Source organism: Gambusia affinis, linkage group LG05 (genome assembly GCF_019740435.1).
Source record: "Gambusia affinis linkage group LG05, SWU_Gaff_1.0, whole genome shotgun sequence".
Classification (NCBI taxonomy): Eukaryota; Metazoa; Chordata; class Actinopteri; order Cyprinodontiformes; family Poeciliidae; genus Gambusia; species Gambusia affinis.
Genome location: NC_057872.1, coordinates 18697438 through 18714325, shown reverse-complemented (window position 1 = coordinate 18714325; position 16888 = coordinate 18697438). Strand labels below are relative to the sequence as shown.

Here is a 16888-nt window from a genome sequence, read left to right as displayed (position 1 = left end):
GAATTATGTACATAACAATTAAAAGCAACTTTATTTCTGTTAAGTGCACTTTATTTTTCAAACACTTCAGACACTTTCACAATGGGCCAAAATATCCACACAAAACCAACAATATTTACATCTGAAATAAAGTATAATTACAGTTTGAATTCCTTTATAGTTCCTGCTACAAAGTCTGCTATGAGCTTATTTACAAAATCTGTGCAAAAGAAAGCCAGTTTTTTTTCTTTGCAAGAAAAAGACATTTCACTGTTAAGTAGTACTGGGAATATCTTCCTGCAAAAATCTCTAGTCGGATGTTTTTTTTCACTTTTTCACTCGATCCTTTTCTCTTTCTTCGCGCTCGTTGGAGATGGTGTGAACGATGGTCTCCAGTGCAGGATACTGCAAGATCCTTCTCCTCTGTGGAGAAGAAAAGGGAAACAAGTGAGATCTGAGCAGCATTTATAAATGCATTTTACTTCTTTAAAATTGTACGAAAAAATAAGATTTGGGTCAAGATTTTAGATTTGGCATAATAGTTTAGGATTTCTGAAGAAAAAGGCTCAACTTTTCAAAGTGTTTCTAAATAAACTGAAGATTTTTTTTTTACCCTTCGGTGATTCTTGTACATCTGAGCAAGAACCAACAGCAGAATGACGAGGAGAAAGCTGAGCCCGATCACGGTGCCGGTGTTACTGGAGGCTCCTGACAATTTTTCTCCACTCAGACCAGCTAAAGAAGAAGAAAGAAAACAAACTGTGAGATTTCCCAGTAGAGATAAATCCAGCCTCCATATGAAGTTTGTATTTATTGTGGGTCTTACCCATAAGGTGAACTTGGGTGGTCACATTCCCCAAAAGGCCGTTTTCCCCCAGGTAGCGACATGTCCATTCGCCAAAGTCCTCCTTAACAGGAATGGTCTGTCCGTGCTGGACCGGTCCGACCGACTCGGTGCCGTTGATGTCGTAGCTCACATGGACCCACTCATAGTCAGTGACTTCGCTTGGGTCGGACAGTTGGCAGCTCAGCATCGTTGTACCTTTCTTCTTTGACTTGACAACTGAGGAAAGAAGAATAAAAAGTTAAAATAAATAGAAAATGGTGAGAAAATGAAGAGGTGATGGATTTGTTGAAGAAACTCACTTTTAGCGACGACAAGCTGCATCGTCTGACTCAGTCTTCGTCTTTCTATGGTCCCTCCACACCTATACCTGCCCTCGTTTTCAGGCACGACCTCCTGGATTACGATGGATTTGTCCCAGGAGGACGAAGAAGCTGAACGGTTGTTAAAAATTTGAACTCCGCTGTCCAGTTTCTCCACCAGTACCTCTTTGGGGGAAAGGCTAGGGGAGAAGACGCAGGGCATCGTGAACGAAGACCCCAACGCCCCATACAACTTGGCGTCTTGTTTGGGAGGCTGGATTATTCCTGCAAAAGAAAAAAGAAGATGTTATAGAAGTGAATTAAATCACTACTTCCTCCTAAACTACTTCAGCTGTCAGATTCTCACCTGTCACAGACAGCTCCACTGAGGCGCTCCATTCGATGCTGGACCTGTAGACAGAACAAGTCCAGGTTCCTGCCAGCTTATCCGAAGCCTGTATGTGTAAGTCTCTTCCAAATGAAGCTTGGTTGTTTGGTGCAAACGGCTGATTGTTCAACTTCCAGGAAACTACATCACCTTCATGCCAAGGCGTCACTGAACATCGGACCAATACATCGTCCCCCCACATGGGAGTCGATGGAAAGACGGACGCTGTGAAGGAAGAAGGAAATAAAAATGCTCAATGATGATCATTTGAATAATCAGTTTGCAATATTAGCAGAATTTCTGCACTTTAGAAATCAACCTCAAGTACAACCTGCATCCTCCACAGTGTCAGAAAAACCCAAACTAAAATCTTCTTACCTTCAATGATTCGAAGCATGATCTGTTTTTCAGTTGAGTGGCCTTTGATTTCCACCTTGCATGTGTAAAGTCCTGCGTCGTCTTCCTTCAGGCCGTTAATCTCCAGGCTGTAGTCGCCTCTGGGAAACTTTGAGTGCGGGCATTGCACCCGGGAGTTCTCCCTGTTGAACCAGTTAGAGCCCCAGTACTGCAGACCGCTGCTCTGCTTTCTCCACACCGTGCTGCATTTCAAAGGAAACGTCCGAGGTCAGAGGTCAAGCACACAAACTGTCTATACATCAATAAGTTGATATATATGTAAATATGTCTATGATTATTTAAATAACTCTGGAAATTCATGCAAGACATACATTTAGTAATGGATGGTCCGTTACTAATTTATAAAATTTTTATTTGTTTATGCATTTAATTTTGTTTAAAATACATATAAATATTAATTTTACAAAATATTTGAGTTTTTTATTGTAACACTAGGCAATAACTAAATAAACATTCAACATGAATTTTATCTACTACTTTCACATTTACTTAAACATGAATACATTTTTACTTAAGCGTTAAATTTGAAAGAGATATTTTTTGTCTGTTCCAGTTTTATTTACATGAACACATTTATGATTTTTTAAATAAATCTTTTTATGAGATGTACTGTGGCAGTTTTGATGTTAAGGATTAGTTCGGTTTAAGCAGAAATAATAATAATAATAATAATAATAATAATAATAATAATAATAATAATAATAATAATAATAATAATAATAATAATAATAATAATAATAATAATAATAATAATAATAAAGTGGTGAGTGCACAGATTTGTTTCTTACCCTTTGTTGTCTTTGCTCCAGGTGATGGCAGCAGGATCACACTGCGCAGCTTCACATATGCAGGGCAACACGACCTGGGAACCCGCCTGACCAACCACCTCTATCATCTCACTTCTCACTCCTAGAAATACAACAGAAGATAAATACTTTACAAACTGAAAACTCAGAAAAAACACTTTAAATATCTGATCATTTGTTTTAAAAGGTCACCTAAAATTACCTTTTGTGAGAAGAAAAATCATCCCAAAGACAAAAGTCTCCACCAGCATCATTTTGATGTTTTAAATTCACACCTGGTTAAAATAAATCCTTCAAATCAGATCAGTCTTTTCTCCTCAATGCCGCCTCAGCCGTCTCTCTCGTGTGCTTTTTTCTCGTTCGGCTTGTTGGGGTTTATATATGAGCCTGTGGGTGCGAGCGGAGGCAGAGATGGGTAGTTCCTCTGCAGATCACGTGACTTCAGGGAGACTTTGATGCGGTCTGGTCTTGTCAGCCTGGAAACTGTAAGACAGAGAAGTAAACAGGGAGTCCCACTTCCTCCCACGGATTCTCTCTATCTTTTTCTAGTTTCTGATTCTTCTAAGTGAGAAATCCTCTCCAGCAATATGTGAAAATATTCTGTTTGGAAGCTCAACAAGTAAGGAGGTCACAAGAATAGTTTTGACCCAAATCCTATAAGACAAAACTATCTAATTACTCTAAATGCATTTTAGAGATATGTGGTTGATAAATTAAGATATGTATGCAAGTTGATAAACTAAGTTTTTGGTATAATTTGTTTTAGTTTTCTCTATAAAGACCAGTGAATGCTTTTTGTTTACAAATATTGTTGGTTTCATTCATGGAAGCCCTGGTTGTTTTTCTGAAACTGCAACGCCAAACGCAGCCGTCACCACGGCGTCACTTCCAGTCATTTACGTTCACGCCCAATGGTTACCAAACCATCGACGTTACCAAATCAGATCTTCACCAGCCGCCTGAGCCTGAGAGCAGGGCTTAAAGTACGACAATCTGGCCCTGATGGATATTCATGAAAGTGAATCATCCCCACCATTCTCATTTCTTTACTTTCCTTTTCGTCAGATCTTAGACGACAGAAGAATCCAGGCCCACACTGTGAGGCAAAGGATTGTTTCACATCATAGTTTTACCATTTTTCATTCAGCCGCAGCCTGGAGGAATCTGATTAACTGTAAACACATTGAGTTTTGAGAATGCAGAAGTAAACATGCCTGATGATCACATGTGATTTTTAAAAGATGACGCAGTTTATTGTTTCTCGTAGGTCAGCGTTTGTCACTCCTAGTATTATTGGAACCATTTTTCATTCAAGTGGCAAAAAATATCTTCCTGTGGTGCCAAAGAAAACATTTATTGAAGGTTGAAAACCTTGCTCGTGATGTTTATTAATTTTTAAAGCTTACTTTTCTAGCTTTAGATTAAAATAGAACAGATTCTACTATAAATAGAAGATGGGCTCTTAGGATAGACCAAACTTTTATTATTCTGCACTGGGAACATTTGAAGGTGGTTCACCTGCTGCCTTGAAAATGCAAAACTCTATCAGTTTTAACTCAGAAATTAAAGTTCATAAAGTTTATTTAACAACAGGAGACAAGTTGTCTAAACATTTTAAGACATTAATCAGTCTTAAAATGTGAGTTTTAATGTTATGCTGTAATTTAAACCAAATAACTATTTGAAAAAAACTTCCCTCACTTAAAGAGCACACATTTCTGTTTCATTTTACTCACAATATCAAGTTAAAATAACTACTTATTTTACTTTAGAACTATTTAAATTCTCCTTTCAAATTGCATGAACAAAATTTTTAATCTGATAATAAAAGACATTACTATCCTCAAACTTTACAAACTGTCAGTTGCATTAGAATAAACATTTTCCTTAATAATACACATAAGTCAATGTAATGCACTTCCATCTCAAGATACAAAAACAAGCCGCAAAGCATTCTGGGAATAGTTCCCACTCTTCTGCTTTCAGTTTTTTTAAGTGCAAACCTAAAAACTGTAATTTATTCAACTCTAGGAGGTTTGACAAAATTAATAGTTAACACAACTTACTGCTGTAAGTTAACCTTTCACAAACTTACATTTAGGTTCAAAATATAAAACTCGCTAAATTTATTTGAATTAAAGAGTAGAAGATAGTTGGCACAACTAAATGTGGCTCAAATGTTTTACTGTGTGTGTAGGTGTGTGTGTGTGTGTTTACACATATTCTCTGACATGTATCCAGCACAATTTAATTGCAAATCAGAGAAATCATATGAGAGATAAAATAGGTGCAATAACCAGGTTACATAGGTGTGAACAACCTTAAGCAAATATTTTCTTGAACCATTTAGTTTATTTTCAGCATTCAGTCGTGCTTGGTAATTATCTAAGTGCATACAGCATCTTGTTTTTGTACTGTCACTTCAGTTTAAGCATCTGAACAGGTTCAATAATCTGTTTTTCAGATTAAACCTGGAGGAGGTTTTTGAGGCAATAGAGGGATTCATTGTTGATATTGCTTTAAAAAATGTGGCTTCAAGTAATGAAATTGACGCCTATCTCCTAATAACACCTAGAAAACCTCTTCCACTTCTCAGTCAATCAGAGCAAATAAGATCTTTCTAGAGGTGAGTAGTGCTGGGGGTGGTGGTGGTCTCTGCGGTTGTTTAAAAAATCACTTTTGAACTCAACCTGACACAATAAATCCATCTGAGCTGTGTTTTCCGTAAACGTCACCAACTAAATGTACCAGCAAATGTTTTTGCACAACAACAGAGTCTAATGCATGCAGTCAGATGAAGAATGTACACTACGTATATATTGTTCATGCCTCATGTTAGCAGTGGAGATAGTGTCACAATTTGTCCATCCTTCCATCCATACAAAGGAAACTGCAGTTTGAAATTTCTGTTTACGTCTAATGCGCAGATAAAAACATTATTGAACATTTATTAAAAGAAAATTAGAAGATATAAAATGCAGTATGCAGCATCTAAAGCATTCCACACCAAATTAATGCAAGAGTGATAATGACAACAGAGCAAAAGGTAGAAGATCCTTGAGTTTGTTTTTAGAGTTTTATCCCAGCTGTGGAGAGTAAGAGCATAAAGCCAGGAGGGTCAAAGGTCAGGCACATGTACACAACATTAAATACATTGCTATGCATTTAATAAGCTTCAGCTGCAGTTCAAACACTGTGATGATGTTGACATTGTTTTCCTATGATGTCATATATACAAACGTTGCAGTGCCTTTTTGTTTCTTTATTTATTTCATGCAAATATGTTTTAATTTTGGATTTATTTTTGGAAATTGAAGCCTCAGCGTATTTTTCAACCGTGAAATATTTTCTGATTTAAAGCATTTTTTATTTTATAGTGAAGTTACAGGACGATAATTTTTTTCTTAATGAATGTTGTCTTACTCTCATCACTAGCATAGGTATTTTTCTTTCTCTCTTTGTTTTTAATATGTATGTTTTTATTATTAGAAAATAAACACCGATGTGTTAGTTATTCCTGTGATTTAAGTAATATTACACCCTTGTTCGACTTGTATCCTAACTTATTTGTTTTTAAATCTTGCTAAATTTAAGGGGAACTTTTGTCCTGGTCTTGTGGTGAATTGCAGAACATCTCTTCCTTAAATCTGTTATATTTTCTGTTTTCCTTTCAGACTGACATTAACTCTGTGGGTGAATAATCAAGCCAGGGTTTGTCCTCATAAGTGGACAAATCTTTTATAGTTTTAAAAGTTTTTCTATATGCTTTTACTTCCATGTTCAATCCAGAGGTGAAACCAGAGGTGGGCACTCCTGGTCCTTGAGGGCCGGTGTCCTGCAACTGTTAGATGTATCTCTACTTCAACCCACCTGAGTCAAATATTGAGGTCGTTAGCAGGACTCTGGAGAACCTGACTGCACTTGGGAGGTGATTCAGCTGTTGGATTCAGGTGTGTTGGTCCAGGGAGACGTCTAAGAGTTGCAGGACACCGGCCCTCGGGGACCAGGAATGCCCACCCCTGGGTGGAGCCAATCAAATTTTAGACATAAAACTTGACAAATAAAAACAGCTAAGATAGCAAAAAGTTTACTTCATATTCAGAGATGAAAGAATATCTTCTCCAGAGATTTTAGAAAAAGAAAGGTAGATTGACAGATAGATAAATGTTGTTGCTGCTCAGAGGAGGACACATGTGAACCAGAACACCTGAGTGTGTGTGGGTGAAACCTCAAAGCTGTTTACTTCCTCTAGTTGGAACAGTTTCCTTGCTAAAAAAACCATGTGACATATATAAGACGTTAAAAATGAAACGTTTAACGTCTTTTCATCAAATAAACCATGAACTTTGCCCTTAGGTTTCAAATTAAAAGATCTTCTTGGTGTTTGAGGTCTCAGTCTGCGAGAATCTCTATTGCGTTGGGGGCCTGTGTGCGTCACTCGCTGTGAAGTGGTCTTTCCTACTGCACAGCTGATGTTTTATCACTTCCCCTGTATCTGAATGCGAGGGTGAGTGTATTCTGAGGGAAAATGCCCCTCAGATGGAAAAAACTTTTACTACGAGTTTTTAGAGGGTGATGATTATGTTAATAGTCGTGAGCTTGGAAAATAGTCAAATGAAGTTCTTTAGAAGATCAGAGGATGAGTAGTTTGTTCCTGTGTCACGTTCTCAATATATTCTGACTCTTTTTGCCCCAAACCAGTCTTATCTGCTACAGTGAACTCCGTTTTAACCATATGGAGAGTAGACTGTTAAAACCAGGAGAAATGCAGTCCTGGCTGTGGCTTTAACAACTGATGTGAATAAGTGACAGCATTTTGCATATGTAGGTGATGCTAAGTGATGTTCCACTGAGTTTACTGGCAGAGGAGGCTGATATAATTTCTGCTCTGCTGAGAGAATTAACTTTTCTTTTTTGTCAGCACTTTGCTTTGCTTTCCTTTGCTGGGCGGTGAAGATTATTGCAACATAAGCAAATGATCTTCTGGCTATTTACTGAGATATAATCCTGTGTAATGTTTTATCAATCTCACAAAAGGGAATTTATTTTTTTTTTCTTACATCTGCATGTACTTTACATGCAAACAGGGGTTTGCACTTATTAAAAAAAAAAAGATAAAAAGTCAACGCTGAGGTATTTGTGCGCACATCCTGCACACTTACAGTAAAAAGGCCAGCCTTCTCTGCACAGGCTACAGAGCGCAAGATGTGAATGGAAATGCATAATGTTCGATAATGTTTCGTTCAAGCTTATTTCCATTCACTGGCAGATGTGTTAGCAAAAATGAAATACTGACAAAGATCAACTTTGCTGAGCTTGTTTTTTTTGAAAATGACAAAATATTCCATTTGTCTCTCTGCAGTAGTAAGACTGAAAGTGCCTACATCTGTCAGTGTGTCTGTGTGTGTGTACACAGAGCCTTGAAGAGAAACGGGGTGAATGAACGGAGGTTCTTATGGTTTCAGTCCAGCTCACTGTGCAGCAGAAAACCCAAATAAACCTTAACACAGCGATAGTGTGATAGATAGAAAGAATATTATTGAGAAGAACACAAGAGATTAACCTCTAAACTACAAAGTGTTTTAATCCATGGTTTTACTTTACAAGTCCAGAAAAACTAATTGTAGTTAAACTTTAGAGATTACTTTAAGCTTTTTATCCACAGAAGCATTATTTAAAAAATGTTGAGGAGTTTAGCATTAAAACTTTGTAACAGGCCCAACAAGCCAGATGTTTGTAGAAAACAACTTTATCTACAGCAGCTTGTAAAAATATTTTACCTCTTTAAATTTTCACATTTTGTCTGGTAAAACAATCCAAATTAATAGCTTTTCTTGTTACACACCAGCACAGAACTGTGCATATTTTGAAGTTAAGGGATGATGATTCACATTATTTTACAATTAAAGTTGGAAAAGTCTGAGCTGCATTTGAGTTTATCCCCCTGAATTTCTACCCAGTCTCTTTTGCAAAATAGCTCAAAGTACACAGACAGTATCTTACAGGTCTTGCCACAAACTATCAATTGGATTTAGGTCTGGACTTTGACTGGGCCACTCCAACAAGTGGACATGCTTTGATCTAAACCATTAAGATGTTTTAGGTCTCTTTCAGCTTCTAACAAGGTTTTCTTCCTGGATTGCCCAGTTTTTAGCTCCATACCTTTGCTCAAGGATGCCAGACATCTTTTGTTTTCCTGCTCAAAAGCACACAGAGCGTAATGCAAAGACTGTAGAGCCATTTGCTTGTTAACAGCTTCAGAAAATGCAAAGCAGTGCACTCTAACACTGAAAAAGCCTGACTTTAACAAAAAAAAGTTGTATTCCTGACACTGTGAGACAAACATGCATCTCATTTTGGACTTAGAACTCCAAACTTCCTCTATGTGTCCAGTATTTTCCTCATAGAGCAAAAGAAGCCCTATGAGAAGAAGAAGATATGTCTGTCAAAGCTTAAGACTTTGACAAGTACATGTGCCAACAGTGATGGACTTTCATATCATTTGGAAAATGCAAGATTTTTGGAAAATTATGAACTAAATAAAGGGATTCAAATCAAATTCACATCATTCAAACACAAACCAAAGGTCACATTAGCTGCAAAAATATCTTTGTTAATGATCACAAACTGTTGAAAACCCACAGGAAGCAAAGCGTGGTACCATGGTTCTCACTGCAAACATAAATGAATCCACTCACAAGTTAGAATGAAAATTAAAATAAAAAATCTGAAAAAAATGTATGAGTAAAAATACTGGTCAAAACTCCACGGCTGGAATAAAACTCTAAAAACAAACTGGCTTTATATAACAGAGAAATTAATTCTTGACCAAAAAAACCACCTTTGCATCTGCTGAAAACATTTCCACTTGCAGTTTAACTTTTTGATGTGAAGATCTGATTAACAGCAAACAGAAATTTGCGTGTAAAGCTCCTCTGCATTCTGCCAGTGAAGTTAGGAAAGTATTCAGACTCTCGACCCTCGTTGCACCCAGAGAAAGATTGTTGCACTGCATTCGTTCCCCAAAGGAGACGTGGCAAGACGAAAAAGTAAGTGCTTAAAGTAGTATTTGTTTTTGAAATAATTTTATCAACATACAAGCAACAGCACAAACTACTTTCAGACTGGGAAGTTTGGTTTGCTAATTCACACTCACATCTTGCACACCTGCATCCTGCATTAGTCTGAAGCATTAAAATTCACTTGTAACAGGATTAATAGGTGTTAATCCTACAGAGACCTGCAGAAAAAGAGGATGATTAATACATGCAGAGTGCTGCCTACTATAGTACCTTGCAAAAGGATTTGATTATTTCCCCATTTTGTCATGGGGACAAACTTCTAACAAACTTGTAAAACTGAATTTGTTTTCGGTGCACCACCGCCCCCACCGCCTTGTTGAACCAACATTTTGCTGCAGTTGCAGCTGCACATCTCTGGGGCTTTGCAAGTCTTGAAACTGAAATCTTTGCCCTCTCTTTTTTGTAAAATAGCTCAAGCTTAATCACATTGGACAGCAAATGTGCCCACTGCATGATGCTGCCAGAACCGTGTTTCACATGGGCATGCTTGGTCCAGGGAGATGTGCAGTGTTAGTTTTCCTCCACCATGTGGCGTTTTGTCCACGAGACAAAAAGATTAATTTTGGTCTCATCTGACCAGAGCACATTCTTTTGATTATAAGTAACATTTTTTGCCACTTTTCCATAAGTATTAGAACTGCTGAGTGCATGACTAATCATTGTTCCACCAACAGATTCTCCTGCCTGAGCTGTGGATCTATGCAAAAAAACAAAATTATATCTAAGAATATAAATTTATAGGTCTCAATTAATAGATTTAGATATATCCAAATTCAGAATCTTTCTGGTCAATATCAATTTCCAGTTTTCTTTCATATCTGACCAACTGATTTTAATTTTATTTTCTGAGGTCTGTAACTCATAAGAAGCATAAAATGTGCTGCAGGTTCCTTAATAGACGTTTAGAAAACTATAAACAACCAACCAATTAGAAGATTGTAATTTGACATTTGTTTGGTGGGTGTTTCCAAGACGTTGAATCTGTGAGGAATTTCTTAAGAAATGTACAAACCTCCAAAATAAATTCAGCCTTAAATTTTAATACTAACAAACAAAAACCCTTAAGATCTTTATTCTTGTTTTCTTGTTTACTGTTTTGTTTTCTTTCTTTTTCTTCCCTTTCATTCTTCTTTTTAAAGGTGACGATGAAAAGATTAATAATTTGAATTTTCAGTGAATTTATTACTTTAACCCTTTTGAAATTAGACCATTCATCATAAAAGGAACTCATAGACGTTATTAGACTGTAATTTCAGAGGCTTCCTAAAACTGTGACCAACGCTCCAAGAGACTTCCTGTTTTCTGGGCTGGGGTTTCCCATGTGGCATTTTGCACACTGACCAGGTTCCTTCACCTTGAAATTTTAATTATTCCATTTTTTTACCAGCCTGCGTTAGCCGAGCTCTGTACGTCTGTGACTCAGTTGAAAAAAGAGGAACTCGAGAGTCCAAGCCACATGCAACCCTGCACAGAATGAAGTGAATATTGAAAACAGTCTCATTGGATTACAAAAATAAACATTACAATTTAAAATGTAAAGAAAAGAGACAGAAATCGTACAGATCTGTTTGGTTTAACCTGCCTGTAATCAAATACATTCAGCAGTCAGTTTAGTTCATCACATTAGTCAAATTTTTTCCGTATACCTCCTAAATAATAGGTGTTCATTTATTAATTTTCCATGTAAATGGAAACAGGCCTTCACGTAATGTAGCCAAAATTTTAAAAGAATTGTAAACCATCTACATGTAAAAGAAACAGCATCCTTGATCATAAATTATATATATCATGGTTCTAATTTGAGCCAAGATTTTTTTTTTTTTGCTATTATATAATTTTATGCAAGCACAAGCAGGAAGTCCTAAATATGATGGAAATCTATTCTAAATTACATCTTTTGATATGTTTAGCCTAAAGAAATACTAATAAGAAGAAAGTCACCAATTTTAGCACAAAAGAGAATGTCTAAAATATGTGATAAAACATTAACATGCATTCAGAGAGTGGTGTGTGCTTTGCTGCTTTACAAAGAAGGAAATGGGCAAAAGTTTCAGTTTTAAGACGTGCAAAACTGCTAGAGAAATCCCCCCAAGACTTGCAGCTGCAGCTGAAGTTCTCAAGCAGCCGACATTTTGATTAGGATCTCCAAAGAGTCTTGCTTATATTCTTAATTTGGTGATTTATCTTGGAAATCTTATGTTGCTTAGTTGAATATGTTTTAGTGTGACAAAGGTGGGTAGAGTAGCCAACACTTTTATTCCAGTAAGAGTAGCACTACTTCAGTATATTGTTATTCAAGTAATAAGTAGCTATCAAGAAATTACGTAAGTGAGAGTAAAGAGTATTTGAAGGCGATGCAAGTTCTGAGTAACTGATCTGAACATTAATCATTGAAAATTTAAATATCAGATCATCAAATGCACCAAAATATAAGGTTATGTGGAAATTATGGCACAAAATGAAAATAATTTATTTTGAAAAATTGCAAAGCAACAACATCAAGCAAATTACACATTTTTACAAATATATCAAATAAGAGTAGCGATACTTCATAATAAAATTACTCAAGTAAAAATAAAATGTACAGCTTAGTAAAACTACTCCTAAAAGTATTTTTTTCCAAGAAGTTACTCTAGTAAATGAGTAAATGCAACTGCTTGCTACAAAACAATGTAATTAAACTGTAAAAATGAATTAGTAGGACTCTTAGTCTGATATTTATTCAACTAACAAATGTGAACTGACAAGAAAAACACAACAGAGTAATGGAAAATTGTAGAAAATTGCGAAATTTCAAAACTATATTCAAACAGCTAGTTCTGTTTTGTGAATTTAGATCAGTAGTGACATCACAAGAGGCACAAGAAATAAGCTGGCATTAGTAAACTCTACAGTGGACAATAGACTTTTTGGTAAAATGACAGATCTGTAAGAAGTTGCTACATGGAAGCAAGTAGTAATCAATCCCTGGTCAACTGGAGGAAATATTCATAGCTGAGATAGAAAAACAGATAAAATGGGTAATTTGGCAAGTCACAATCATCATAATTCTTAACCAAATTTTAGGTTTAATATTTAAAGTTTGGCCACTATATTGGTAAAGCACATTAGTTGTTAATTACTATATACAATTGCAGTATTTAAATTATATTGCAATCTGTCTTGCTCACATGTAAATAGAAAAAATAGGAAAAGATGATGAACTTGAGAGAAAAAAAGAGGGGAACACGAAGAGTCAACCAAAAGAAAACAAAGACCCTTTATTTATCTGAATAATGTAGAACACAAACCCACAGGTGGAAATTTCAGTATCCTTTCTTTCGTTGTCTGACAAAGAGTGGGCTGATGCGGTTTGATCTTCAGACCATATGTTTACATTGTGTTTTAATGTGGGTGGTTCAGTTGAGTAGACCATGAAGAATATCTTAGTGAGGGATTATCTTTGAAACATTTGTTCCATTTGGCTCCTTTTTATTTCTTTTTAACCGGCTCATGTGAAAGTTTCTGCCCTAATGATAAATAGATTATTGTGAGTACTTATGTCGCAACTTGTCCTTAATGCATAACATACAAATAGAATTTAGTAATTTACTAAATTGGAGTTTGTTTTAATTTGTCAGATTTCTTTCTTTGATGCTTTACTTAATTCATTATGTTAATGTTGAGAAGATTATTAAAACTAACATTTTGCCCATTTAAAAAAAACACAAAATATATCTGGATTAAGCTTGTATTTTTATTCACCTTGTTCAAACCAGGCAGGCAATTTACTGACCTAGTTTTGGTTTCAAATCTGTCACCCATTTCAAATAGCTCCCTCTATTGGCAGTAAACCAATTTTTAAAAAATGCGCAAGGATATTTTTTTGTCTTGCGCCGGTTAAACGACAGTACGGTAGAGTTGCGCTGCATTGTGGGACATAAAATAAAGATGGTAGCGGGCATGGAGAGCATGTCGAGGCGACGATAACATATATTTTTGCCATTATATCTTCGACAATAAGTATTTCCTGCTGTTGCAAAGTGAGAATCATCTGATGCAGGACTGCTATTGAGCACGGAAATAGGTACGAGTCTCAACGTCGACCTTTACGCAACGCGTTAGCCGAAGCTAATGCTAAAGCTAAGGGTCAACGTAGATACAAACGGTCAGTCTGACGACAGACCGTCACTAGGTTTACACTCTTTGTAAGTTTTAATCTAACCGTGTGATTTATATTTGTCAGAAGACTGAAGATGTTTGCTCTCGGAGGTTTGTTGAGAGTTGGATCGACCTTCTTCCAGTCTGCGGGAACTCTGCTGCTCCCAGTCAGGACCATTTCTACAGGTCAGAACGGCTCCAGTAAACCCACTGAATCCATTACCAGTTTTATTTTAGAGCCTGTACCGCTGCCTACAAATGTATTAAATGCATTCAGTAATAAACTAAATCTTAAGATAAGAATCCGAAGATATAATCATCACCAATCATTATTTTTTTTAAGTAGCACAATCTTGTGTTTTAGAATCCTTTCTTGCATAAAATTGTATTATCCTGTCCTGCATAGTGATTGCTATAAAAGATTTAATTGAAATTGGTATCTTCTAAGAGTCTCCCTTTCTGCACCAGGACAGTCTTCTCCATTTTTTTGAAGCGCTCCACCAGAGCAGAGCTTTGTAAAAATGGCAACGAGATGAAGGGGTGAAACAATGTAGTGACTTTTATCAAAGTTAAATATTAAAGCAGACAAAAGTTCTGCATAAACCACAAATTAGGACAGTAGAAGATTGGTGGAGAGGTATTATTTCTCAGATAAATGCTCCTTCTTATTGATAATCTATGAATTTCATAGCTTGATAGAGCAACAAGACATAAGGGGTAAAATTATGCCGTCAGATGATAATACATGACCGAAAAACTCATTATTTACCAATGTTATGTTTATATATCTCCAGATCAGGTATTAGAACCCATAAATAGGAAACTTTAACTTTTGTTTCTTTTTACAAATTTGACACATTTGTTTATATAAACATTCAAAATTCTTGACTGTTTTGTTTTTTCATATATAAAATCTACCATAAATTCAGCAAAACTGAGCCTGAAGTGATGCCATGAATAATAAATCTGTGTGTTTACATTTTCTATTAATAGTACTTATTAAGTTGATCTGGAGACAGCAGTTATTTTATTTTAGTGATTCTTATGGTTTATATGTTCAAATAATTAATTTGTTTCTATAACTGCTCTTTTGATATTCAGTTGGTTGTTTTGCTTATTAGGATTTCTGGTGTTACAACCGTCATATTCTGTTTACCAATCTCAATTCTTCACATTTTCTCCAATTATTTTGTCGCTATTTGTTTTCTTAAAATAATATTGCATCCTCAAGTACCTTAAATATGTTTACTTATGCTTGTCTAATTAACCTTGAAGGCATTAAGGATATAAATGCAACATAAATCTGTTATTCTACGAGCTTTTGCTGCTGCAAACGTAATCCTTGTGGGAAACTCGGTGCTGAATGCAGTAATCTGTTCTTCAGGGACTTGCTGCCAGATCAGGATGCATGCTATCCCTCAGCCTAAACAAGTGGACCGGTGGAACGAGAAGAGGACCATGTTTGGAGTTTATGACAACATCGGCATCTTAGGTAAGGGATTAGTATAATCTAAATATGTATATTCACCATAGATGGATTGTTTTAGTTAGCTTGTATGTGAGCAAGATAATCTCCAACAAAATAGTCTCGGAAGATGATTTTTGTTTCCAATAAAAAAAAAATTGGTAAAACTTTATTTGAAGGGATGTGCATAAGACTGACATGACACTGTAATAAACATGACATAACATCTCACACAAACATGAAGGAGTCTTCATGAGTGTCTGAAGTGTTATTCGGTAAATAAAGACATTTTTAATACAAAGTTGACACTTCAAATTGACTTTTTATGCAAGTTTTAATGTAATCTTACATTAAAAGTGTTACTACTTACCAAAGATGGCAAAGTTGACACTTTAAATGGACTTTTAATGCAAGTTTTCAATAAAAGTAAATACATTTTTTACCTGAAAGACACTTCATGACGACAGTCATAAACATTCAGAAAGTCTTCTCCATGTTCATGACAGTGTTATATCAAATAACACTTCAAATAAAGTGTCACCCAAACATCACTGTTAGAGAAAATGTAAACAGACAGGTGTAAAATAAGCAATATATTTATATATATTCTTTTTCAATGTTATTCCTCCGTCTTATATATAATCAGTGCAGTAATCTCGATTTTTTTTTTTTTGGCTAGGGGACTTCAAAGCCCATCCTAAAGACCTCATTATCGCCCCCTGCTGGCTGAAAGGTTTCAGAGGTAATGAGCTGCAGCGCTTGACTAGGAAAAAGAAGATGGTGGGAGACAGGATGACGACTCTGGACAGACACAACTTGGAGAAGAGGATCAGATTCCTCTACAAACGCTTCAACCGCACCGGAAAGCATCGCTAACGCTGCAACGAGCCTCACGCAACAAGGACTGTCAGTGAATTTATCATATCACTGTGTTACGCTGATCAAATTAGAAAATGACTTGCAGCCATTGTGTACGTTTAGTTTCTGGACCTAATGAAAATTGTTCTAAAGCCTGGAAGTACACCGAAAATACATCATAACATGATAATTAAAATGGGTTTTTACACTTGCATTCATTTTAAACCTGATTTATTTTTTCCTGCTTAGGCAGGTGGGAGTAACCAAAGGCTCAGTGGTCCAGATGGACATGCACCATCAGACAAAAAGACACATGTGCATGTCATTCTGAAACTATGTACTCACTCTTAAATTGCTTATTAAGGTTGTAAATAATTAGGTCAGTTTTATAGATAATTAATTGCAATGAAAGGTAAAATTGTATGTAGCTGCGTTAAAAATAATAACGCTGGTTTTGTATTCCTCCAACTGTTTCTGTTTCCATTTGTGACTTCATTGGTAATTCTGACCATTCTGCTCCAAATCAAAGCAAGAAGAAAAATGGCCGCATTTTTTCTGACTCTGTAGAAAGTGATAAAATTAGGCTGCTCAAAAACTGACAGTGTCA

The 16888-nt window shown here is 36.0% G+C and overlaps 2 protein-coding genes across 4 annotated transcripts; one reads left to right on the top strand and one right to left on the bottom strand.

Moving 5' to 3' along the window:
* Nucleotides 1-33: 33 nt before the first annotated feature.
* LOC122831011 lies at nucleotides 34-3086 on the bottom strand. Its single transcript, XM_044116898.1, has 8 exons — nucleotides 2939-3086; nucleotides 2719-2839; nucleotides 1892-2112; nucleotides 1493-1738; nucleotides 1126-1410; nucleotides 806-1042; nucleotides 593-714; nucleotides 34-402 (listed from the first exon to the last, which is right to left on the bottom strand). The coding sequence occupies exons 1-8, from the start codon at nucleotides 2988-2990 to the stop codon at nucleotides 307-309; spliced, it is 1380 nt and encodes a 459-aa protein (XP_043972833.1). The 5' UTR covers nucleotides 2991-3086; the 3' UTR covers nucleotides 34-306.
* Nucleotides 3087-13695: 10609 nt separating this feature from the next.
* On the top strand, nucleotides 13696-16506 carry mrpl51 (mitochondrial ribosomal protein L51). Of its 3 annotated transcripts, none has more exons than XM_044116894.1 (4): nucleotides 13696-13884; nucleotides 14047-14144; nucleotides 15343-15450; nucleotides 16103-16506. In XM_044116894.1, the coding sequence occupies exons 2-4, from the start codon at nucleotides 14054-14056 to the stop codon at nucleotides 16297-16299; spliced, it is 396 nt and encodes a 131-aa protein (XP_043972829.1). In that variant the 5' UTR covers nucleotides 13696-13884; nucleotides 14047-14053; the 3' UTR covers nucleotides 16300-16506. The 3 variants fall into 3 exon arrangements, with proteins under 3 accessions (XP_043972829.1, XP_043972828.1, XP_043972830.1); XM_044116893.1 differs by having other exon boundaries at nucleotides 14044-14144; XM_044116895.1 differs by having other exon boundaries at nucleotides 13707-13965.
* Nucleotides 16507-16888: the final 382 nt, after the last annotated feature.

Bases quoted from the DNA above. Each gene is read 5' to 3' on its own strand.
- LOC122831011 (XM_044116898.1), bottom strand. From the start codon at position 2,990: ATGATGCTGGTGGAGACTTTTGTCTTTGGGATGATTTTTCTTCTCACA. The intron at 2,840-2,938 runs GTAATTTTAGGT...TTGTATTTCTAG, and splicing joins GATTTTTCTTCTCACAAAAG to GAGTGAGAAGTGAGATGATA. The intron at 1,411-1,492 runs GTGAGAATCTGA...TTTCTTTTGCAG, and splicing joins AGTGGAGCTGTCTGTGACAG to GAATAATCCAGCCTCCCAAA.
- mrpl51 (XM_044116894.1), top strand. From the start codon at position 14,054: ATGTTTGCTCTCGGAGGTTTGTTGAGAGTTGGATCGACCTTCTTCCAG. The intron at 14,145-15,342 runs GTCAGAACGGCT...TCTGTTCTTCAG, and splicing joins AGTCAGGACCATTTCTACAG to GGACTTGCTGCCAGATCAGG. The intron at 15,451-16,102 runs GTAAGGGATTAG...TTTTTTGGCTAG, and splicing joins TGACAACATCGGCATCTTAG to GGGACTTCAAAGCCCATCCT.